General features: G+C 43.4%; 2 protein-coding genes across 10 annotated transcripts in view; one reads left to right on the top strand and one right to left on the bottom strand.

Annotated features, from left to right (window-relative positions):
- Positions 1–25,613, bottom strand: part of WDFY4 (WDFY family member 4) — a 285,745-nt gene that overhangs the window by 162,978 nt on the left and 97,154 nt on the right. For all 9 annotated transcript variants that reach the window (XR_004810035.2, XR_004810033.2, XR_004810034.2 and 6 more), the window contains 7 exons: positions 20,059–20,211; positions 14,551–14,624; positions 11,990–12,151; positions 11,290–11,381; positions 9,529–9,628; positions 2,706–2,911; positions 1,718–1,887 (listed from right to left, as the gene is read on the bottom strand). Coding sequence is in view for 6 of the 9 variants with exons in the window: in XM_025466322.3 (XP_025322107.1) it covers positions 1,718–1,887; positions 2,706–2,911; positions 9,529–9,628; positions 11,290–11,381; positions 11,990–12,151; positions 14,551–14,624; positions 20,059–20,211 (957 nt within the window). In the remaining 3 variants the exon portion in view is untranslated. The remainder of the gene's footprint in view (positions 1–1,717; positions 1,888–2,705; positions 2,912–9,528; positions 9,629–11,289; positions 11,382–11,989; positions 12,152–14,550; positions 14,625–20,058; positions 20,212–25,613) is intronic.
- Positions 4,531–5,401, top strand: LOC112671975 (MICOS complex subunit MIC26-like). Its single transcript, XM_035707757.2, has one exon. The coding sequence runs from the start codon at positions 4,531–4,533 to the stop codon at positions 5,125–5,127; it is 597 nt and encodes a 198-aa protein (XP_035563650.1). The 3' UTR covers positions 5,128–5,401.

The raw sequence follows: 25,613 nt of genomic DNA, 5'->3' as shown, positions 1-25,613 counted from the left end.
CCTGACTTTGCTACTTTAAAAGCAGGGTTTATGCAAGTTATTCAGCCTCTTGGCAACTCAGTTTCCTTCTCTGTAGAATGAAAATCACATTCTCCACCCCATGGGATGGTTATAAATATCAAGCAAAATAAAATATGTAAAACATCTCTCATGAGTCCTGACATTCAGCAGATGTTTGTTCCCTACAATATATTCTTGGAGAAATAGAAATACGGGATTTCAGTGACCTTGGCAGAGCATATTAAGAACTTTATTTTGAAGTGTGATCTATAATACTATTAGCATATATAAAGATCTAGATAGATCAAATATAAGGATGTGCAAGAGGTAGATTTTCTAGCCTTCTATTTACAGAGCCATGCCACTCCCCCAATTTCAATTCAGTGAAGTTTAATTCAACACAACTGAGACTGAGGAACAATTTCTGAATCTACTATTTTTGGGGCACCAACGAAGGTGAGTAAGAAGTAGGGTCTGTTCTTGAGGACCTCAGTAGCTAAGGAGACAGGAAATTATGTAACTGTGACGATGGCATATAAGAGGGAGGTGTGCTAAGGCACACAGGAGGGAATGATTGCTCCTGTCTAGAGATCTAAGCAGGAGGTGGAATCTGAGCTGAGTACTGAGAGAGGACACATCTCCAGGCAAGTGACAGGAAAGCTCATTAAAGGCACAGGGGAGGCGAGCACGAAGTAGCCGGTGTTATTAGAGAGGTGACTCAGGAGATCCACGGCACAAAGAGCAAGCAAGCAAGGAAGCTGGACTGAAGAGACAAGGTAGGCACCCAATCACAAAGGGTCTTGATGCCAGCTATGGAGTCTGAACCCGATCCCACAGGGGAGCTCATGAAGCCTTGGATGTGGTACAAATGAATGAGGGATTGGGTATATGGTGAGAAGCTATACATAGTAAGTGTAGGCCCTTCTTTGGAGAAATTTGGCTAAGGAAAGGATGATAAATAATACAGCAGTTAGTCAAGAATGTGAGTCAAGGGGGCAGCTTCTGGCTTTAGGTGGGACACAGTTCACTGTACTTATGGTCTGTGAGGAATAAGTCCATAGAATAGGAGATGCTGGAAATATAGGAGAAAGAAGGACCAATCACTGGTAAGGTCACTCAGGAAAGGAGGGGAAGGAATCCAGATCAGCCTGGAGAGCTACTCTTTGCCAGCGACAATAGATGAAGAGGGCCACGGCATAAATAGGTGGTGAAGAGTGGGGTGCCAAGGTAATGCCCTCCTCTGGGGTCCTTCACTCCCACTGTGAGTAAGTCATCTGAGAAAAGGGCAGCTTTGAAGCAGAAGACTTGAAAGCATATGTGTTTACACTAAAACACAGGGGAATCAAGGACCATGGCTAAGGTAAAGAGACATGCTTTTTCAGAAGGTATAAACTGAGGCTTTAATTGTATAGTGGCAGCAATTCACCTCCCCATGACACCCCCATCATCATGTGAGTTCTCTAGCTATGCCCAGAAGGAGAAAGATTTAAAGTGGGACTGGTAAAAACACAGACCGGCTGACAGGGATGATGGAAGGCAGTGGCCCAGGAGCTCAGGGAATCTGAAGAGCTAGCTAAGGGGATGGCACCACAAGTGGGTCAGCAAACGACACGAATTAGAAGAAGTGGATGGAGGTAGGGGTGGAGAATCTTAGGGAACACCTTGGTCACATGGGATCAGAAAACCAGGTATGTCACTCCATCCCAGGGGCACCTACTTTGGGCCCATCCATCAGTTCCGTAAGAGGCGTCTGCAGGAAGAAGGTGGACACAATGAGGTAGACTTCTGGAATATGCACATGGTGGCTCAGAAAGTCCTTCAAGACACGGAATCCAGGAAGCAGGCAGGGGCTCTGGTCCGGCATGGGGGGCTGGCTCTTCAGGTTATCTATTGATCAAGTGGCAGGGGCACAAAATCCAATTGAGAACAATTGCTATTTCTTCTGGTCAAGGTGGGGATTGGACACACAAAGAAATTCCCTGCCACCTACTCATCCCATAGAAACACTGGATAAAAATATACATCATACATACATGAGCATAAGAAAGTATTCAATAAAGAGTTCCTTTACTTATTCCTGACATATTCATTCATCCATTCATTTATTCAAAACAGATACTTATTTAGTGCCTACTACTTTAGATGCAATAGGGCAACTTTATACTAAGCAATAGGGACATAGTATTTCAACAAAATATATGGAGCCCCAGACCCTCACCAAGTACCTAGAATGTAGGGGGAAGGAGAGACATTAAGGAATTAAATACTCAAATAAATATATGCTTGCGAATTCTGACAAGAAAAGTAATAGGGGCAAAGAGAGTCTAACAGAGGCACCCTAATTCAGGTGGTACCCCCCTCTCCTGGAGGAAGTGGCATTTGAACTGAGCACTGAGGGGTGAACCCACACCAGCCAGGAGAGCCTTGCTGGTATAGTGGGTTGGGGGAACGTCTCAGGAAGAGGAAAAGAGCTAAGGAGCTTTTGAGGAATGGAAGGAAGCCCCCAGTGTCTGTAAAGCAGGACAAAGGACAAAGGGGATCCTAACCAGGAAGTAGGAGGGGACTGGGGCTGATCCGGGTCAGGGGTCAAGGTGATCCTATTGCTAGAGCTATGAAGGCCCCAAGCAGGAAGGAGCTTTGCAGGTCCTCACTCGAAGCCCAGAAGGAGGTGGCCCACCACTTCCTGGAGAAGGCTGCACACTCACCTATCACAATGTCCACACCCTCAGAGCTGTGCTCCACCCAGGATCCCGCAGACAGACCATCTTTAAATCGCCCTTGGAGGGAGGGGCTTGACAAAAAGTGCAGCAGCAATTTCAAGCCCAGCACAGTGGTGCTGGGATGCACGTGGCCCTGCACAAGGAGCAGGAACCAGTCAGGCCCCAGGTTCAGAAACATCTCTTCCTTTGTCCTGCAGGGATCAATAAATCAATAAATTATCTCCCGGTCCATGAGCAAATGACAAATCCAGAAAATACAAAGAATGTCCAGCTTCACTCGTCACCTAGGATAAGCAAATTAAGGTTAATCAGGATATTACTTAGTGAAGTACATGTTATATTTTTAAGGAATGGTAAAATAAAATGCTGGCAAAGTTGCTGTTAAATGGCTAAATATTTTTATTAATGGCTGATTGTATGTTGGCCAGAGCTTTTCAAAGCAATCAGAAACTATCAAAAGATAGACAAGTGTACAGGCCCCTTGATAGCCTTACTCCACTAGTGTTTATAGTTATGGTGTCTGACTAGCCACCCATCTAATTACATCAGTACAGTCTCATAAAACACATAATGGTTAGTTAACTCCCTTTTCAAATACACAAGTCAAAATTAATCTAAGTGGAATAGTCCAATATTTATGCGTCTTTCTTTATAAGTTTAGGCAAAGTATATGTTTAACTGTCACTTTCAAAAATGAATTTTATTGTTTTTAAAGATTTATTTTTATTTATTTATGATAGACATAGAGAGAGAGAGAGAGAGAGAGAGAGAGAGAGAGAAGGGCAGAGACACAGGCAGAGGGAGAAGCAGGCTCCATGCTGGGAGCCAGACACGGGACTCGATCCCGGGACCCCAGGATCGCGCCCTGGGCCAAAGGCAGGCGCAAAACCACTGAGCCCCCCAGGGATCCCCTCAAAAATGAATTTTAAAATGATGAATTTGGACTCAACTGAATACACATTCTTCTCAAGCGCACATGGAACTTTCTCCAGAATAGACCACATATTGGGTCACAAATCGGGTCTGAACCGATACCAAAAGATTGGGATCGTCCCCTGCGTATTCTCAGACCATAATGCCTTGAAATTAGAACTAAATCACAACAAGAAGTTTGGAAGGACCTCAAACACGTGGAGGTTAAGGACCATCCTGCTAAAAGATGAAAGGGTCAACCAGGAAATTAAGGAAGAATTAAAAAGATTCATGGAAATTAATGAGAATAAAGATACAACCGTTCAAAATCTTTGGGATACAGCAAAAGCAGTCCTGAGGGGCAAATACATCGCAATGCAAGCATCCATCCAAAAACTGGAAAGAACTCAAATACACAAGCTAACCTCACACCTAAAGGAGCTAGAGACAAAACAGCAAATAGATCCCACACCCAGCAGAAGAAGAGAGTTAATAAAGATTCGAGCAGAACTCAACAAAATCGAGACCAGAAGAACTGTGGAACAGATCAACAGAACCAGGAGTTGGTTCTTTGAAAGAATTAATAAGATAGATAAACCATTAGCCAGCCTTATTAAAAAGAAGAGAGAGAAGACTCAAATTAAAAAAATCATAAATGAGAAAGGAGAGAGCACTACCAACACCAAGGAAATACAAACGATTTTAAAAACATATTATGAACAGCTATACGCCAATAAATTGGGCAATCTGGAAGAAATGGACGCATTCCTGGAAAGCCACAAACTACCAAAACTGGAACAGGAAGAAACAGAAAACCTGAACAGGCCAATAACCAGGGAGGAAATTGAAGCAGTCATCAAAAACCTCCCCAGTGTCCAGAGCCACCTCTGCCAGCAACATGTTCAAAGTAATTCGGAGGTCTGTGGGGCCAGCCAGCCTGAGTCTGCTCACCTTTAAAGTCTGTGCATCACCTAAAAGGGACTCACCTCACAAAACTTCTGTGAAGGTTATTGAGCTTTCACTCTACTTGGTTCCTAAGGGTCAATCTAAATATGTGGAGGAGCCAAGGACCCAGCTTGAAGAAAGCATTTCACATCTCCGACATTATTGCGAGCCATATACAAGTTGGTGTCAGGAAATGTACTCGCAAACAAAGCCCAAGATGCAGAGCTTGGTTCAATGGGGGTTAGACAGCTATGAATATCTCCAAAATGCACCTCCTGGATTTTTTCCAAGACTTGGTGTTATTGGTTTTGCTGGCATTGTTGGACTTCTTTTGGCTAGAGGGTCAAAAATAAAGAAGCTCGTGTATCCACCTGGGTTCATGGGACCAGCTGCCTCTCTTTATTATCCACAACAAGCCATCATATTTGTCCAGGTCAGTGGGGAGAAATTATATGACTGGGGTTTACGAGGATACATAGTTGTAGAAGATTTGTGGAAGGAGAACTTTCAAAAGCCAGGAAATGTAAAGAATTCACCTGAAAATAAGTAGAATGCTCCATGCTCTGCCCATTTTAATCAGTTATAGGTAAACATTGGAAACTCCATGCATTTTCTACAGAAAAATGGCAGAGAAGTCAGTACTGAATGTAGTAAATTGGCTTTCTTCTTCAGGAAACACTATACCAGGCTTCTTTGTTATCTTGGGTGATACCATACTACCAGTGGACTAATCGGAAATCCTTTCACCTAGAGATAATGTCCAGCATTAGAACTCCTGGTTCTCATGTTGCTATTTATGTACATAATTAAAATTCTGAATTAAAAAAAAAAACTCCCAAGACACAAAAGTCCAGGGCCAGATGGCTTCCCTGGGGAATTCTATCAAACATTTAAAGAAGACCATACCTATTCTACTAAAGCTGTTTGGAAAGATAGAAAGAGATGGAGCACTTCCAAATTCGTTCTATGAGGCCAGCATAACCTTAATTCCAAAACCAGACAAAGACCCCACCAAAAAGGAGAATTACAGACCAATATCCCTGATGAACATGGATGCAAAAATTCTCAACAAGATACTAGCCAATAGGATCCAACAGTACATTAAGAAAATTATTCACCATGACCAAGTAGGATTTATCCCCGGGACACAAGGCTGGTTCAACACTCGTAAAACAATCCGTGTGATTCATCATATCAGCAAGAGAAAAACCAAGAACTATATGATCCTCTCATTAGATGCAGAGAAAGCATTTGACAAAATACAGCATCCATTCCTGATCAAAACTCTTCAGAGTGTAGGGATAGAGGGAACATTCCTCAACATCTTAAAAGCCATCTACAAAGAGCCCTCAGCAAATATCATTCTCAATGGGGAAGCACTGGGAGCCTTTCCCCTAAGATCAGGAACAAGACAGGGATGTCCACTCTCACCACTGCTATTCAACATAGTACTGGAAGTCCTAGCCTCAGCAGTCAGACAACAAAAAGACATTAAAGGCATTCAAATTGGCAAAGAAGAAGTCAAACTCTCCCTCTTCGCTGATGACATGATACTCTACATAGAAAACCCAAAAGCCTCCACCCCAAGATTGCTAGAACTCATACAGCAATTTGGCAGCGTGGCAGGATACAAAATCAATGCCCAGAAGTCAGTGGCATTTCTATACACTAACAATGAGACTGAAGAAAGAGAAATTAAGGAGTCAATCCCATTTACAATTGCACCCAAAAGCATAAGATACCTAGCAATAAACCTAACCAAAGAGGTAAAGGATCTATACCCTAAAAACTATAGAACACTTCTGAAAGAAATTGAGGAAGACACAAAGAGATGGAAAAATATTCCATGCTCATGGATTGGCAGAATTAATATTGTGAAAATGTCAATGTTACCCAGGGCAATTTACACATTTAATGCAATCCCTATCAAAATACCATGGACTTTCTTCAGAGAGTTAGAACAAATTATTTTAAGATTTGTGTGGAATCAAAAAAGAGCCCGAATAGCCAGGGGAATTTTAAAAAAGAAAACCATAGCTGGGGGCATCACAATGCCAGATTTCAGGTTGTCCTACAAAGCTGTGGTCCTCAAGACAGTGTGGTACTGGCACAAAAACAGACACATAGATCAATGGAGCAGAATAGAGAATCCAGAAGTGGGCCCTCAACTTTATGATCAACTAATATTCGACAAAGGAGGAAAGACTATCCACTGGGAAAAAAGACAGTCTCTTCAATAAATGGTGCTGGGAAAACTGGACATCCACATGCAGAAGAATGAAACTAGACCACTCTCTTTCATCATACACAAAGATAAACTCAAAATGGATGAAAGATCTAAATGTGAGACACGAATCCATCAAAATCTTAGAGGAGAACACAGGCAACACCCTTTTTGAACTCGGCCACAGTAACTTCTTGCAAGATACATCCATGAAGGCAAAAGAAACAAAAGCAAAAATGAACTATTGGGACTTCATCAAGATAAGAAGCTTTTGCACAGCAAAGGATACAGTCGACAAAACTAAAAGACAACCTACAGAATGGGAGAAGATATTTGCAAATATATCAGATAAAGGGCTAGTTTCCAAGATCTATAAAGAACTTATTAAACTCAACAGCAAAGAAACAAACAATCCAATCATGAAATGGGCAAAAGTCATGAACAGAAATCTCACAGAGGAAGACCTAGAAATGTCCAACACACACATGAGAAAATGCTCTGCATCACTGGCCATCAGGGAAATGCACATCAAAACCACAATGAGATACCACCTCACACCAGTGAGAATGGGGAAAATTAACAAGGCAGGAAACCACAAATGTTGGAGAGGATGCGGAGAAAAGGGAACCCTCTTACACTGTTCGCACGGAATGTGAACTGGTGCAGCCACTCTGGAAAACTGTGTGGAGGTTCCTCAAGAGTTAAAAATAGACCTGCCCTACGACTCAGAATTGCACTGCTGGGGATTTACCCCAAAGATACAGATGCAATGAAACGCCGGGACACCTGCACCCCGATGTTTCTAGCAGCAATGTCCACAATAGCCAAACTGTGGAAGGAGCCTCGGTGTCCATCGAAAGATGAATGGATAAAGAAGATGTGGTCTATGTATACAATGGAATATTACTCAGCCACTAGAAATGACAAATACCCACCATTTGCTTCGACGTGGATGGAACTGGAGGGTATTATGCTGAGTGAAATAAGTGAATTGGAGAAGGACAAACATTATATGGTCCCATTCATTTGAGGAATATAAATAATAGTGAAAGGGAATATAAGGGAAGGGAGAAGAAATGTGTGGGAAATATCAGAAAGGGAGACAGAACATGAAAGACTCCTAACTCTGGGAAACGAAACGAACTAGGGGTGGTGGAAGGGGATGAGGGCATGGGGTGGGGGTCACTGGGTGGTGGGCACTGAGGGGTGCACTTGAGGGGATGAGCACTGGGTGTTATTCTGTATGTCGGCAAATTGAACACCAATAAAAAATAAATTTATTATTTAAAAAAATAAAATAGAATGATGAGTTTGGAGAATACAAATTTGCTGGAAGGGACTGGAAGGGGTGGGTAACCAAACCTCAGGGGTAATGGCTCAGCAAAGGACTCTGCCTCCTGGGAGCCAAAAAAGGGTCTATCTTTGCTGGGCAGTGTTCTCAGTTCTAGCTGCCAGACTAGGGAGCGAGGCTGTGGTCACCAGACTGGAGATCAAGAAGTGGTCCTCTCTTCTATCCCTGCCTCTGTTTACTAAATGGATGAATTTGGCAGGGCTCTTGATGAGCTCTGGTCATTTTGATGGTAGTGATGATGATAATGATAGTGATGCTGATGGTGGTGATTGTGATGATGATGATGATGGCAGTGATGGTGAGATGATAATGATAGCAGTTAGCTTATGGAGTATTTATAGTATTCCAGACACTGTGCCTAGGGCCAGCCACATATTAATTTCCATCTTTAGCAGATACTAATTTTATCCTCAGATAGATGAACAAAAGAGGGTATGGAAGGCTTAACTAACCTCCCCAAGTTTTCTGGAAGCAGAGCTGGGATTTGAACCTAGGAGGTCTAGAGATCAGAGCCCCAGTGCTTAAGCAGAACACTATTTTCTCATTCAAAAAGATGAAAAAGAAAAGAGTTGAACTAGCTCATCTCCAAGGCATCTTCCATTTCTATCATGCTCTGATTCGAGGAATGCAGACTTTAAGCACTACTTGCAAGGCTGTTTTACTGAGAGGTGACTCCTCACCCCATTCCTCCCTCTCCCAAACACAAATACACATGAAAATGTCAACTCAGCAAGAGTAAGGATCTGGTCTGACTTCCTCAGCACTATATTCCTGCAGTGAGGAATGATGTCTGGCACACAGTAGGGGCTCAACAAACAGTTGTTGAATGAGTGACGCTGGAGTTGGACATAAAGCAGCAGTCAGGGAGAGAGAATTAATGGAATTTTATGGTTAACACGTTGTTTTCAAAGTTAATTGAAAGCAGATACTTGTTTTTCTAACTTGGAAAAATAACTGAAAAATTGAGAATAAAATAGCAGAAGAATTTGGCAAGCCTTTTCCTTGATAGATGTTATTTAGGCTAACCATTTCTCCATTCTATTGTCTGCCAAGTACAGGACGTCAAAATCAGTAGTTGTCACAACTGCCAAAACAATAACAATTATACTATAGCAATGGTGACAAAAGGAGCCTATTGTAATTTTACCAAATCTGTTTGGAGTTACTCATGCCCATTGCACATTTGTATCAGAATATCTTAGGGCAAGGTCTGCTTTATTTGGTGGAGAGAATATAATTTTCTTTCTGACTGGTGCAGGAAATACACTGCAGAAAACCAACTCAGAGACGCTAAACTTTTCATTAAGAAAAGGTTTTAATACTGCACCCTGTATGAGGCAACCTCATGCCAAATCACTCTTCCCAGAACTACTTACTCAGAGGACAGATGAAGTTGGGAGGAAGATATTACACTGAACAGCATCTCCAGCAACTGGTTTCTGAGCCAGATTGTCTTTCCAGATGTTTGGCTTCCAGCTACAAAAAAGGGAAATTCAGATTTGAGAGAAAACGGATGTAAAGAGACATAATATGTGTTGCAGTAAGCAATCATTCACCAAATGCTTAGTTCACACAGGAATTTGTGCATGGATGGGACTCGAAATTTTGGCGTTGGAGTCTAGACTTCTATGCAAGACTTAAAAATAATTTCAGGAAATGTTTCTAAAGTTCCCTTTACCTGGAAATGTTTTTGATGCTTCCTACCGCCCCCCAAAACAATCCTAAAAATAAGGTCAAATTTATCTTTCACTAGAAGAATGTTTTTTTACATTATCATAGGCTGCAACATTTCTTGACCACCTACTATTTCCTGGGCATTATGGGAGGTATTGGGAACAGAGTGGTAGAGATTTTTAGTACTCAATCTCAATGTGCTTCCAGGCTAGGCCTTTGGCATGCCAATATTACACTAAAAACAGAGCTTGGATAGTAGAGTTCAGAATGAGGTCCCTATAAGGAGGGGGACTAAATTTTGTCCCATTATCCATTCATTCATTCCCTTGGTTAACCAGTTATTTTACAACTAATTTAGGCCACACAAACCATGCTGCAGAAATAGGACTGATAAGACAGCTTGGAGAAGTAGAGTCAGATTTCTCTCTGGGATTCTGACCCCAAAGGTCTTAATCTCTCTGAGTTTCCATTTCCTCATCTGCAAAATGGGAATATCAATTCCTACTATTCAGATTTTTGACCTAAGGATAAGAGATTTTTCTAGATTAAGTAACACTGTCCAAAAGAATCTTTTGCAATGAAAGGAATGCTTTGTACCTCCTCTGTCCAACATAGTAACCACTAGCCTCGTGTGGTTATCAAGTACTCAGAACATTGCTAGTGTGACTAAGGAATTGAATTTTTAATTGTATTTCATTTCTATCAATTAAAATTTAAATTTTAGTGGCCACATGTGGCTAGAGGCTCCCATCTTGGACAGCACGGATCTGGAGGGCCCAGAACAAAGTAGCCAGTGATTGTTCCCTTCATATCTGCCCTAACAGAAGAAACATGACATAGCTTTTGTTCTTCACCTGATTGGGAGGAGAGAAACTCAAGGAAACAAATCACAGATCCATGCATTAGAGTAAGCCCAAGGGCTCTAGAAGCAGAGGAGGTGACTTGATCTGGCTTGGTGGGACTGGGAATGGTTAGTGCAGTGGGCAAAGTAGGGAGTGGGGTGAATCAGGGGAGGCATTTCTGCCAAGGGAACAGCATGTGCAAAGCATGGCTGGAGGGCAGACCATCACACATGAGGATGTGCAGGTGCTTCACAGCGCTGAATATGGGGTTCATTGGAGGAGCAAGGGTAGGAAAGATTCAACCAGGAAAGTAGGCAGAAACTGGATCTTGAAGGATTCCACCTGTTGGCCTATAGGGAACTGAGTTTTATCCTGGATGTCTTAGAAGACATTTAAGGTTGTGAAGGAAGAATATACAATTTGATCTGATTGCAGTCCTCCTCATAAAACTAAGACCTCACAAGCCAGTAATTGGGAACAACTGCTCAGTTGTGGATACCTTCCCTGTCCTTCACCTCAGCCCTTTCCTCTACACAATGGCCCCAATACAGGTGGCTCTCAGGGATGCCATAAGACTCAGCCTGCAGCCTTCAGGCTGGTGTCTGAGAAAGGTCTTCTCACCAGGCACCGAGGAGTCCAGGCCCCCATCCACGCAGATCTCCCTCTCGTTCACCGAAGAAGGCTTGAGAGTGTACACAACAAACAGCCCGATTCTTAATGCAGAAAGAGAAAGATCATTCAATGCTGGGCTCAACCCATGTTTGCTCAACACATATAAAGGTTTTATACATAGATCCACCAAAATCAGCCTCAAGGCAGGGTTTGAGGTGCATCATGTTATTCTGTGATCAATGCAGTGTTTCCAGAGACTTCTAAAATCTGTCAGGATTCATCAGAGCAGTTAGCTCTAGCTCTGCCAGGTCAACAGAACAGATAGCAATGAGGACGAAAAAGGCTAAATAAATATCATGCCAGCTGGGCCTGTCCTTTGGGAAGTCTGCAAAAAGCAGACATGTTAGGTCAATGGCTGATGAGGATGACTATGCTCATGGATATTCTTGAACTCTTGGTGTAGCAAGTGTGTCTGAGCACCAGGGAGCAGTGAGCACATGGCCCTTCTGGGAGTCTAGCAGACCCACCCGTTTTCTCAACTCTCAGCCCTGAACAGGACCTCTAGAAGATTCCAAGGAAATGGAATCTGCCATTGCATTGAAGGGTAATGTTACTGGGTCGAGTGTGGTCAGGAGAGAACTGGGGCCTATATTCCCTTGTTAAATGGTCCCAAGGTTCTGCCCACCCTCTGGGAAGCCTGGCACAGTACCTGAGCAAGTCTTGGATGTTGAAGTGGCCCCTCAGCTGACAGCCCAGGATGGCAATGATGGTGGGGATCTTGGAGAAGGTGAGGCCCGGCTCGTTGAAGAGGAAGATGAGCTTGGGTATAAGTTGTGCCTGGTGAGCAACTTCAGCATTCCGGGGTCCTTCCCTATGAGCCCAGGAGAGAGGCAGTAAAAGCTTTTACTGGAATGAACCAAATTTGCTATGTTTCTTCGAAAAGGTTTCCCAGGCTGGGCTTGCTCTGTGGCCCTCTGACTCCAATGCTCTCTTGGCAACTCATCAAAATGCTGTCAGACACCCATTGAATATGTGTCTACCAAGTGCCAGAGTTGCTCAGGGATGAGCCTCCCATGCCCTTCCACCCCCGGAAACTGCCTTCAAAGACAACCCCCAGTTATCGACTTTTAAATTCCAAGCCTCAGGGAAAACTAATGCTGGTCTCAGAAAACTCAGAACAAAGAGAGCAGACTCGCATGCGACCGCGGAGCACTTCCCAAAAGCCAGGAGCGCGGGGCCCTCAGCGAGTCTGTCTGGGTATAGGCTCTTCCTGCCCGACTCAAACCACAAAATGGATGAACACGCCACTAAGAGTCAAAAGGGAAAAAGACAGAATTCAAGCACCCGCATCCTCCTTCTTAGGATAATCACAAATTCAATTTCCAGTAAATTCTACTCCCCTGAAGAAAAGAGCTCCCAGATCTTCCAGAAACAACAAGTACAGAAAGTGGGAAAGAAAAATTAAAGGGATGAAGGAGGGTGAATTTGGGTGGATGGCTCCTTCTTGAGCTGTCTTTTCAGTACTAATATAAGAAATTCTGCCAAGCTCCACATCTCTGATACACAAAGAGGCAGAACCAGCCCAGTTCTGTGTGTGGTTTGTATTCCTCAGCCTAACAAGGAAGATGTGCACTCATCTGCCTAGAAGTTCCTGCTATGTTTTGTGCTCTTTCTTATCACAGCACTAAACAGCGTGTTTTTCTGTATTCCTTTTCCACAAGACTGTCCTGTCTTCTTGAACTTCCAGCAATAAAAACTGGGTGTGAAATGGGAATGGGTTCATAATTAGTATTCAGCGAGTGGCTAAGTGAAAAGATGTTTATGAATATATTCAAAACATCAAAGGTGCTAATGATAAGCTGAAACAGACCTCCATGAGGAGGCAGGTGGACATGGGTATGACCAGCCTGACAGGTGAGGAAGGAGGTGGGTAGCTATGGTGGCTTCCCTGACTATCTTATCCGTTATTCTAATCCCAGTCCCTGGTTTTCTTTTGGGACCTGTCTCTTTTTAACTCCCCTCCATCCATTCCAGAGGTGAAGCCAGGCTCCAGTTTCACCATGTGATCCAAGATGGCCCAGTGAGACCCCATCCTATTGCTGACATTACTTAGTAAAAAAGAAGCCCTCTGTGTTGCCTGTGCAGGCAGGGGATGTGCTCTGAGGAGCTGCCCAGCAGCCATCTTGCCATCTGCCCAAATGAAGCCAGCATGGAAAAAAGCATGGACAAGGTGGTCTCAGATGGAGTAGTGCCACCCAGCCACGTGGGAAAATCTGCCCCATTCCAGTGAATGAGCCAATAAAATCTCCCTTTCCCAACCTTCTTTTTGTCCTCCCCCTTTTCTTTTTTTCTTCCCCCTCTCCCTTCCTTAAGTTGGTTTGAGTTGTATTTCTACCACTTGCAACCAAAAGAGCCCTGGGGGAAAAAAAAAGCCCTGGGAAACGTACAAGGGGTAGTGGAAAGGGAGGTGGGCAGGGGGATGGGGTGCCTGTGTGATGGGCACTGAGGGGGGCACTTGACGGGATGAGCACTGGGCGTTATGCTATATGTTGGCAAATCGAACTCCAATAAATATATATATATATATATATATATATATATATATATATATACACACGAAGTCACTTAGAAGGAAAGTGGATTGGGAGACAAAGAGGACATAGAGATGTGTTTTCCCTTGCTGAGTCCCTGAGGGTTCTAGCTGCTGAGCTAGAGATTCCCCTTCTGGGTTCCAAATCCACCAGGGGACAGGCTTGCCCCACATAGGTGAGCCACTGGGAAGGACACTGCTACAGATTGAATTTTGTGTCACCCCAAATTCCTATGTAAAAACCTAACCTTCAATGAGACAGTATTTGGAGGTGCCATCTTTGGGAGGTAAACGTGTCAGGAAAGTAGAGCCCTTGTGATGAGATTAGTGCCTTTATGTAAGAGATGCCAGTGAGCTTCCTCACCCCTCCCACCAGGTGACATTATAGTGAGATGTCTGCTCTCACCAGACAGCAAATCTGCCAGCGCCTTGATATTAGACTTCCAGCCTCTAGAAAAGCGAGAACTAAATTTCTGCCATTTATCTGCCACCCCATGTATCATATTTTGTCACAGCAGCCCAAGTGGACTGAGACAGACGTGCTGCCACCTGGGAATTCAGTGCCCCGGAAATGGGAGAAGGCCATGGTTGCTGAGCCATTGCCCGTCCTGGCCCCTCAATTCTCCTCCTTGGCATGAAGCCACTAGTTCTAGCCCCCACACTGCCAAAGACCAGCCTACCTTGGTGATCGAAGAATTTCCACAAGGTGGGAAAAGAGGGAGAGCTCGAGGTTGTCTGCGGTATTCATCCAGAGCTGGAGACAACAAACATGCAGTGAAACCGAGATGTGTGTAAAGAAGGGATCCCAGAAAGGGTGAGCAGGTACCGGGCTGGACATGGTCTCCTGACGCCTGAAATCACTAACACAATCTAGCAGCTTAGGAATCAGACCAGTTCCCCCAACATCTAGAACTTAGAGGGTGCCTTCCCCAGGGGAGAGCTCAGACACCACTCCTCTCCTCTCCATGTTTGCTGCTGTCTGGTACTTCAGTGTGAGTCTTGACTGGAACCAAGGACACCGGCACTAACCTATGTCTGGCCCTCAGCCCCACAGCCCATGTAGCCACACACCAAATGCAGCTCATCCTCCCTGAAGCCTGCAAGGCAAATACCAGTCTTCCCAAGTTAGAAATGAGGAAACAGGCTGAGACAGACCAGGTGAGGGACAGGTCCCACTTACCACCTGCAAGTGATAGGATTCAAATTAGAAGCTGAGTCTTGCCTGTCTAGTTTTATGCTACTTCCACCACACATCCAACTTGTGCACGCATCACTCTCTTCACTGTCCTACTCTTTAAAACCTGCAGCACAGGGCAGCCTGGGTGCCTCAGCAGTTTAGCGTCACCTTCAGTCCAGGGCGTGATCCTGGAAATCCGGGATCAAGTCCCACGTCGGGGTCCCTGCATAGAGCCTGCTTCTCCCTCTGCCTGTGTCTCTGCCTCTCTCTCTGTGTATGTCTCTCATGGATAAATGAACAAAATCTTTAAAAAAATAAAAATAAAACCTGCAGCACAGCCTCGTCCCCTTGCACACAGCTGCACTGCGAGTTGCATGTGAAAGGGAATGCATGCAGATTCCAAGAGTGAACTTCCTCACTCAGGTGGTTTTCACTCACAGTAAACAAAATGCAGCTGCTAATCATCCTGCTGGAGCCAGGTTGACAGCCTGCCTTCAGGTCTCATGTCTTTGCCCCTTTAGAGAGCTCTATTTCTTATTTCCTAATACTGACATTTCCTAGGGCCCGGAATTAAGAGGATTCTAATCTGGATTGCAACAGTGCATTCACGGAGAAGGTAAAAGATCTCACACTTATAAGTGAGACTATTGTCTAGAGGCAAGAAGTGCCCTACAGTTCTTGTCCTAAAATAGTATCGTTATCTGCATGTACTAGCTAAGAAGAGTGAGGCTTAGGGAGACTAAGTAACTTGCCTGGCGCCCCATGGTTACTAATTGGCAGAGCCCAGCTTCAAAGCCTGGTCTGTCTGACCATCAAGCCCAACCTCCTGTCTCCTCACCACATTCCCCACCCACCCCCCAACCCCCCAGGCATCTCCTGCAGACAATGACCCAAAGGGTCAATACCGACCTCACTTGAATCAAGTAGGTGTCCCTGGCTCTATCCTCTTAAGAGTGAAAGCAAAAGAGCCTCTAAGGACCCAAGTTTCTGAGGAGGCCCTTGAAGGCAGAGACCACCCTTCTCTAGTCCCTAGGGCCAAATACCACACATACCACATATTGAGTACTCAATAAAGACCCATTAAATGTTTTAAAAGAGTGAATGTAAGGTAAGTTAAGGTAAAATATGTGGATTGCTCTTAAACCAGAAGCACACTAACAGAATTCCAGCTCCTGTTTGCACATGCACTGCCTGGCACACACAGAGGAGGGCAACTGCCATTTGGGAGAGCTGGTGTGGGCTGTGGCCCCAGTAGGGATAGAGGTAGGCAGGCCTGGCACCCCAATATGGAAGTCTGTAGGAGTCCAAGTGCCTGCACGCTTGGAATGTTCACTCATGAAGGTAGTCATTGAACAAATGCTTCATCAGCCTCCGTGACAGGAGAAATGAGAAAGTAAGACTGCACCTACCAATCATGTGTGCCCCTGAGCCCTTACCTTTCCCACAGAAGCATATCCTAGTTTCCTTTCCAGAGCACTGGAACAATAAGAAGCTGCCACACCACACTGGAGACTGCCTAGCACTTTAGAAATTACATAATACCAAGTATCTGAATTTTGGGAAACGTGGAAAGTTGAATCTTTTGGTTATTACCCTGTGTCACATAACCCCTGTACTGCAAATTGCACTGAGATGTCTGGATTCGATTTCTTTGAATATCAAATGGATAATATGTCGAAGTTTTCCCTCTCCCCATCTCTGAGACCACTTCACTCTCAGAATGAGCTGGCCTGTCCCTTCTTCAAGGAACCCAAAGCCTCAACCTCCTGTCCCTTCCCTATTTCCCTACTTCCTGTCTCTCCCTGCTTCCCAACTTCCTGCTTCTCAACTTCCTGTCTCCCCACTCTTTCTCAACTATCTGTCTCAATCATCATACATGGAATCCACCTTTACTCTTGTAACCCACTCTCTTATCTCTGAACCTTCCCTCTCCTTTAAGGACTGCCCCATCAATAGTGATTCTCCCACTAGTATATTTAACCATCGTTTTCTGATGCTTCCTTCTCCTAAGCCTACAAGCAGACTCAAATCCCTTAAGTATTGAAACTTCCTCCCTTCTATTTTCTTCTCTTTTTTTTCTTACTCTAAAGCCAATAAGAATCTATCTCAACTATCTTGACTTCCATCCTCCTCCCTTCACCTCACTTCTGACTCCATTACTTACCTTTCACTAGGCCTGTCAAGACCTTCAATTGACTTCCAAGTGACTTCCAAATTTTACACCATCCTACAAATTATAAAATCTACAACTTACACATCCTTGTTTTTATTTTAATTGATGGGGACAGACATTTGGAAAGGTTTTCTTCTTTTTGAAATTTGGTCCTTCTAATCTCTACATTTATTTCATTTCCTTTTGTTTTACTTTGATCTTTTAGTTTCTGGTTTTTGTGGGTTGCTTGTTTTCTTAACTTCAGCTTCAAAAGGACCAACTTATCTAAAAGTTTACTCAGGGAGTGGTGGGGTGGTGACCATGGTCATTCCGCGAGCAGGCTGTGGGAAGGTGGTGGGTTCCTCCATGGGTAATTTCTGGGCCAGGCTGCAGGCAGGAATGCTTTGAAGCCAAGCTGCCTGACCTCTGCCGCAGCATTTTGGAAGGTACAGGTGTGCATGCTGTCTTGTTTATCAGTGTAGTTAGGTCATTTGTGCATATCTCCTTTCCTTTTATACATGGAGAGCCTATATTCCATACCTGGCTGGCTTCCTGCATAACCCTTTCATCCATCTTCAGATCCAAATCGAGGGCCTGGTTCAATTAGCTAATATTTTATTTAGGATTTTGTAGCTATATTTATGAATAAGATTGGACAGGTCTCATGAATGCTCTTTTGAACTATTAGTGACTTGGTGCGCAGCAATGTACTATAGGTCATAAGGTCCTAGCACTTGTGTGCTTCTAGTTTTAGATAACTCCCTCCTTTATTCCCTGGCTCCTTGTATGTTTCTCATCTTCCTTTCTCAAGACCTATTTCCTCCCCATTTTGCCTGTCCATGGGTCACTGTCTGGTTCTTAAAATCCCAGACTTTGGGAGATGAACTCTAGATAGCATTCTCCCTGACTCTCCATTTTGTAATGAGATGTAGTATTTACTCTTAACATAGGATCATTTGGGGGGCAGCCCAGGTGGCTCAGCGGTTTAGCGCTGCCTTCAGCCCAGGGCCTGATCCCTGGAGATCTGGGACCGAGTCCTATGTCAGGCTCCCTGCATGGAGCCTGCTTCTTCCTCTGCCTGTGTCTCTGCCAATCTCTCTCTCTCTCTCTCTCTCTCTCTGTGTGTGTCTCTCATGAATAAATAAATAAAATCTTTAAAAAAATTTTTTTTCAAAACAAACAAACAAACATAGGATCGTTTGGAATCAGAGTTCTGAGGAGGAGAGGGTAAGAGTGTACTAGTGACTGGCTTGACTGATGATCTCTTCTCCAAAGGTGTAGGCTCCAGAGCTTCTAATATAGTCAAATGGAAGGAGCAGACAAGCTGGACATTAGTGTCTTTTCCTTTTCGTAAAAGTGTTTTAACCAAAAAAAAAAAAGAGTCCATAATAAATATTTTTAATATCTATGTTATATGAGAAAAGGTAGGAGTTAAAATATATCTATACTGTGATTATGACTATGATATAAAAATATATGTATATTATGCATAGAAAGTGCAGTAAAGCAATGCCTTAAAAGTTGAAAATGGGGATCCCTGGGTGGCGCAGCGGTTTGGCGCCTGCCTTTGGCCCAGGGCGCGATCCTGGAGACCCGGGATCGAATCCCACATCAGACTCCCGGTGCATGGAGCCTGCTTCTCCCTCTGCCTATGTCTCTGCCTCTCTCTCTCTCTCTCTGTGACTATCATAAATAAATAAAAATTAAAAAAAAAAAAAGTTGAAAATGGTCATCTGGATATCTGAAGTAGAAGCTTCCACCCTCACTCTTCTATAATTTTAAATATTCTATAATAAGTATATATCATTTTTTAAATTAAGAAAATCCATTTTTAAAATCCTTCCATGACTGCAGCAGGGATTGGCTAAAGTACCTATCATGTCATGCAGCCTAGCATATCCCACCTGTCTCATCTCCCAGCCCATCCAGCCTCATGTCTCCCTGCAACAAACAGTTCTTCAGTCACCCTTCAAGACACTTGCTCTCAAATCCCCATGGTTGTACTCATCCCTCCTGTGTGTGAATAGTGTACACACCCCCTGGAATGTTCCCCCACTGAACGTATTCTGCCCGACTCAGCCCCAGAGTCCCTGATCTGGAAATATGAATGGACTGTGCTCTCACCCTACTCCCCTGATGCCCTGTGACTGTCTCCCTGTGGCATCTAAGCATATTGTAGTATCACCTCGGTCATGTCCTGGGCCCAGGCGGCGGCTGTGTACCAGCATGTCTCCAGGACACAGCCGGTGCCTGACCCCAGTGGGCACTCAGTAAATGGTGCTTTGGGAACAGAGCAAGTCACTTGAATTCTGTGCGGTACCCTCACTTAGCCGCAGGCCTGCCCTCAGGGTCTCTCAGTCAGCCCTTTCAAGGAGTGTTTGATGGATGAGCATTAGGTGTTCTATTATATGTTGACAAATTGAATTTAAATTTAAAAAAAATGTAAAAAAAAAAAAAAAGAATGTTTGTCAACAGCAAAGCTCCACCCAAGGGACTGGGATATATATTTTTTAAACCCATATATATTTTGTACCCTACAGTTTTAGAAGCCTTTCCCAGATATAAACTGGTTTGACCCCACACCAGCCTCTGAGGGAGAGGTGATGCTTCCCATTTCACATACAAGAGGACTAGAACTCAGAGAAATCAAGAGACTTGCCCAAGGCCACATAGCCCATTGGTGGTCTCTTCTTAATTATAAACCCAAGCCTCTGGGCTCCAAAGCCTTTGAAGTTTTCTCTTTCACCACCCTCATGATTATTGAGGAAGCTGGCCAGCAGAGTTTAGAGGAAGCTCCAGATGTTCTTTACCAGGACACACACCCACTGTTTCAGGTCTAATGACTAGTCTCCAGTTTACCTCAAAATTGCAGAGGATGTGTCGAAAGACACCAACGTTGGTGACAGCAGATGACCCAAAGCCTAATTCTGCAGTGCCAGCAATGGAGAGGATGAGCTGAAAAATTCGGTGGTTTAGGAGAGAGGTCTTTTTCCTCAAGAGAAAAGCCATTATCTGAAAAAGTTAAAACACAGCAATTTCTTCATGAATGCATTCTTAGAACTCTTTCTCCTTCATCTCCTTTTCCCACTAGCACCCATCCTCAGCCCAGACTGCAAACCCTCTGCTCCCTGTTGCTATTCCCTTCATTCCCATGTTCACAGAGGAAAAACACATCACCAACTTCTGTGGCTGCTTCCCCACCCGTGTTCACTTCTCTGGACTCATGTGACTTCACCTCTTACTGTGGACCCCCTGCTTCTTCCTGATAATCTCCCCCTGTGTCTCCAGGATGCCACTGTCTGTTGGTTTCTTCCTACATGTAGTTTAGTTTAGCTTAGTTTAGTTGTTTAGTTTAGTTTAGTTTTAGAGGTAGAGTTTAATAAATCATCAATAAACACCCAGTGCTTATTCCATCAAGTGCCCTCCTTAATGCCCATCACCCAGTTACCCCATTCCCCCCAAACTCCTCCCCTCCCCTCAGTTTGTTTCCTAGAGTAAAGGGTCTCTTATGGTTTGCCACCATCCCTGTTTTTATCATTTTATTTTCCTTCCCTTCCCCTATGTTCATCTGTTTTGTTTCTTAAATTCCACATATGAGTGAAATCTTATATGTCTTCCTCTGACTGATTTATTTTGCTTAGCAAAATACTCTTTAGCTTCATCTATGTCATTGCAAATGGCAAGATTTCATTCTTTAAAATGAATGATGATGATGGCTGAGTAATATTCCATTTTGAAGATAGATGATATATAGATAGATAGACCACATCTTTTTTTATCCATTCATCTGTTGATGGACATCTGAGCTCTTTTCATATTTTGGCTATCATGGACATTGCTGCTATAAACATTGGGGGGTATGCCCCTTAGAATCACTGTGTTTGTCATTATGTTCACAGTACATCAAAGCTGTAATCAAGACAGTATGTTACTGGCACAAAAACAGACACATAGATCAATAGAACAGAATAGATAACCCAGAAACATACCCTCAACTCTATGGTCAACTAATCTTCAACTAAACAGGAAAGAATATCCACTGAAAAAAAAAGTCTCTTCAACACTGATTTGGGGAATATTAGACAGCCACAGGCAAAAGAATGAAATTGGACCATTTTCTCACACCATATACAAAAATAAACTCAAAATGGATGAAAGATATAAGTATGAGACAGGAATCCATCAAAAGCCTAAAAGACAACACAGGCAGAAACTTCTTGGATCTCAATCGCAGCAACTTCTTGGTAGACATCTCTCCAAAGACAGTTGTGATCAATGAATACTCACTATCTTTCCAGACTGCTCCAATCACTTCTTGGATATATCTGAAATCAGACCACTTCCCACTCCCCCACTAAGACATAATTAGGATGGCTGAAAGTTGCTTCAGAAAAATCACACACAGGCTGACTGGTTTTACTTTGCAGTAACAGTGTCAAGTGCCAAAATAGTCCTCATTTGGCCTGGTGGTCCAATTCTGTTTTTTTAGTAAGCTGGGTTTTTTCATTCTAAAGATTAGGATTTCATCTCTTCTCTCTTCCCAACCTCACTTTGCCCCTACCACCCAACTTCATACCCTGCTGAGAAGACAGAACCCATCAGACATGAACAGTCCCATCTTCCCATACCAGATCCACTGATATCTGTGTTGCACTTCTTCGTGTTACAAGCAGGGTCTCCACCCACACGGCCCCTGGAACCCAGCCCTTACCTTCTTGAGGATATTACTTCATGGGAATTCTCAGCTCTTCTCTCCTAGCTGCATCCATCTCTCTCTCTCTCTCTCTCTCTCTCTCTCTCTCTCTCTCTCTCTCTCCCTCTCTGTCTCTGTCTCTCCCTCTCATCACTTCTTCCCACTGACAAAAACATCTAGTATTTCTCATCTTAAAAAGAACCCTCCCTTGACTCCTAACCCTTCGGGTTTGACCTCTATTTCTTGAGCCCTCTTCATAAATAAACTTCTAGAAAGCACTAATAGGCACAATTTGGCTCCATGTCCTCACTTCACCTTCTGTCTTCGACCTCTTCCAGATGGCTGCTGTCTCTATCTGTCCACCTGTCACCAGTGACTTCTAGATGCCAAATCCAGTAGGGATATCTCTGCCCTTATTTGCTTTGTTATTTGTCAGCGTTTAGCATTGTTTGATCCTATCTGCCTTCTTGAAACACTATCTTCTTTTGGATTCTTTGACAACATTTTCTTCAATTTTTCTTCCCTCTTCTTCTCAATGTCCTTTGTTGAGTTTTGATCATATGTCCATCCTCTACATGGAGAGCTCCTTATTACTTCCTCCTGAACTCTACTCTTTCTCTTCATCCATTTCTTCAATATCCTTGAGTGAAATATCATCATGATGATATTGATGACTCTCACATTTATACTTTCAGCCCAGCTTGCATCTCTACGCTCCAGAGCCATCTGTCCCACTTGGCATTTGACTTTTGATGTCATGCAGACATTTAAGACTTAGCATGCCCCAAATATCTTCCTTCCTTCCTGTCTGCAGCACACAGTACTGGTTGCCTCCTGGTGCTATCTGCCCACACTGCTTACAAAGATCCCAAGCCTTCCCAGGCTATCCGGGAATATACTCTCATATCTTGTTGGATTCTATCTCAGTCTCCTACTCAAATCTCACCCCTCCAGCCTATCTTTCTCAGTGGAGTCAAAGGTCATTCTAAAGATCAATCTTTCTTATTATTGCTCATCACTTCCGAGATAAAATCTATTCCACTAAGAGTAGCAGAGTTCTAGTCCTTGTCTGTCTCTCCATACAGGTCATTGTGCACTGGCCTTCATGTCCTTCCTCCCTGCCACATGGATCCTTCAAGTGTTTTTAATGTTAGTCTGAAATGCCACTTTCTTTACTATGCTATGAAAATCCATCTTATAAAACTTGCTTGGATGTCACCTAATTTAAGAAGAGGATGATAAACAAGTTTTGATAGAAATAACAGATAGAGAGGTTTATATTCTAATATGTGCTCAGGTTCAAACAGCAAATCAGAAAATGAGTAGAGTAAAAGCCTAAAAATTATTAAATTTACTTTTGAGCAACCCATTTAATTGAAGACCCTTGCTTTCATTCACTGATTCATTCCATAAAACCTTGATGAGCAACTACTGTATACATGTACTTTTAGGGTACACCAGTGAACAAGCAGGTCCTGTCCTGTTCTCATGGGTCATGTATCTAGGGGGTGAAACAGACCACAGACATGAGAGTATATAGAGATCATGCCAACTGATCATGCCAGTTGTTATGAAGAAATAGAAAGGAAGAAAAGGTATCTAGTATATGATGAGATAGGATGGGGATTCTCTTTTATAAAGCGTAATTCAGAGAAGTCATATAATAATAATAACAGTAACCTTGTTTCTTTTTTCAGACCTGTCATTTCCCACCTGCCTTACCACTCTTTGTCCAATCCCTGCTTCTGATTTGCCCTGAAGACATAAATATTTGCAATATTTCCTTTTTAAGACATAAGAAGAGTTTTTAAATTTCCCCCTTCTGTCTTCATTTGGAAAGGTACAATATATCTCTTAATCTGATTGGTTCTTTACTCAAACAAAGTATTTGGGAGTCTTTGTCTCCCAGTCATGTTTTACTGTCCACGCTGCTACAGAGTGAATGTTTGTGTCCCCTCCCTCCCTCCAAAAATCCATATGCTGAATTGTAATCCCCAGTGTGATGGTACTAAGAGGTGGATCCAAGGGAGGTTCTTCAGTCATGAAGTACATGGGACTTGTAAATGGTGCCCTTAGAAAAGAGACCACAGAGCGCTCCCTTATCCTTTCCACCATGTGGGAATACAGTGAAAAGGCAGCCATCTATAAACAAGGAAATGGCTTTCACCAGACACCAAATTGGCCAGTGATTTTGAACCTCCCACTCTACAGAACTGTGAGAAATAAATTTCTGTTGTTTATGAGCCACTGTGTCTATGGTATTTTTGTTATAACAGCCCAAACCAATGGAGGCAGATAAGTTTCATGGAGGGCGGGACTAAGCCCATTTTGTTCATCCATACACCCTGCTGCCTGGCACTGTACCTAGCTCTTGGGAGACATTCAGTCAATATTAACTGAGTAAATAGACTCCATCCATGGGCCTTTCCTTGTCTCTGCCATATCTTTCTTCCTGAAAAACTCAAGCAACACAGTCCCACATGTGGTATTGGCCACTTTTGTAGCTCTGTGGCACATTATTTCTTTCAAGGCACTCTGCTCAGGCAAAGAAAACACTCATTTAGAATTCACAATGCACCATGTCCTCCCCTTAGCTGTAGGGAGGCCACAGTGCACGTGAGTGAGAGTTCCAGGTCTCCATGAGCCTGAAGTTTCTGGAAAGATGGCTGGAGAACACCCAAGTCATAGAGAGCATGGTAGTCCTGGAAGAGAACCTCAGACACTTATTGCATTCAATTTACACTAAAATTATCTTGGTATTTGTCTTATTTTATCCTTCTACATAAACCCACAAGATCAGGAACTGCTATTACCTTTTTAGAAATGCTCACAATAATTGCCAACATCCCTAGCCACAGCAGATCTGTATTGCTAAAGTGGAACATATCCCACTACTGCTGCTTTTAACAACATGATCAAAGAAAACTTTTAATTTAACAATAGCCCCAATTCTTGAGTTTTTTCTTTTTTTTTTTCTTGAGTTTTTTCTTAAAGATTTTATTTATTTATCCATGAGGGACACACACACACGGGGGGGGTGGGGGTGGGTAGAGACACAGGCAGAGGGAGAAGCAGACTCTAATCAGGAAGCTCAACGCGGGACTTGATCCTGGGTCTCCAGGATCAGGCCCTGGGCTGAAGGTGGCGCTAAATCGCTGAGCCACCCAGGCTGCCCAATTCTTGAGTTTTAATATAAACCCAGTCATGCCCATTCACTTATTACCAAAATATTTACTAAGTATCTGTTTGGTCTCAATAATATATTGGCAAAGAATAAGGAAACACCCAAGCCTCTAAACAATTACAACCTCACAGAAATGAGGAGAGTCATAATTACAGCACTGGGTAGGAGCAGTTAGACAGAGCGCATGCACAGTGCCAAGAGCAGCCAAGAGTTGGCCGTACACTCAACTCAGGGCTTAGAGGAGAGATCCTCTTTTACATTTCAACTTGACCTGGGAAGATAAGAAGGTGTGTACCTGGGGAAGAAAGGGAAATGGCCTTCCAAGCCAAGGATACAGGTACACAAAGTAATATGATGTGGTTAGCAACCCATGACCATGCAGGATTCAGGAAGGAAGGTGCATTGGCTGGGCAGAAAATGGGGCTAAATAGGACTGGAAGGACAGGTTAGTGGCCAGTTTTCAAAGACCTCTGGAATCCAGTATAAGGAGCTTGAGATATTATATCAGTGACTGGGTGCCTTTGAAAGGTTTGCACA

The sequence above is a fragment of the Canis lupus genome, chromosome 28 (assembly GCF_003254725.2).
Source record: "Canis lupus dingo isolate Sandy chromosome 28, ASM325472v2, whole genome shotgun sequence".
In the NCBI taxonomy this organism is placed as follows: domain Eukaryota; kingdom Metazoa; phylum Chordata; class Mammalia; order Carnivora; family Canidae; genus Canis; species Canis lupus.
Note: the sequence above shows the minus strand (reverse complement) of the source record. Positions and strands in the feature narration are given on the sequence as shown.

What these genes read in the sequence shown, in the direction of transcription:
- LOC112671975 (XM_035707757.2), top strand. Translation starts at nt 4,531, where the DNA reads ATGTTCAAAGTAATTCGGAGGTCTGTGGGGCCAGCCAGCCTGAGTCTG.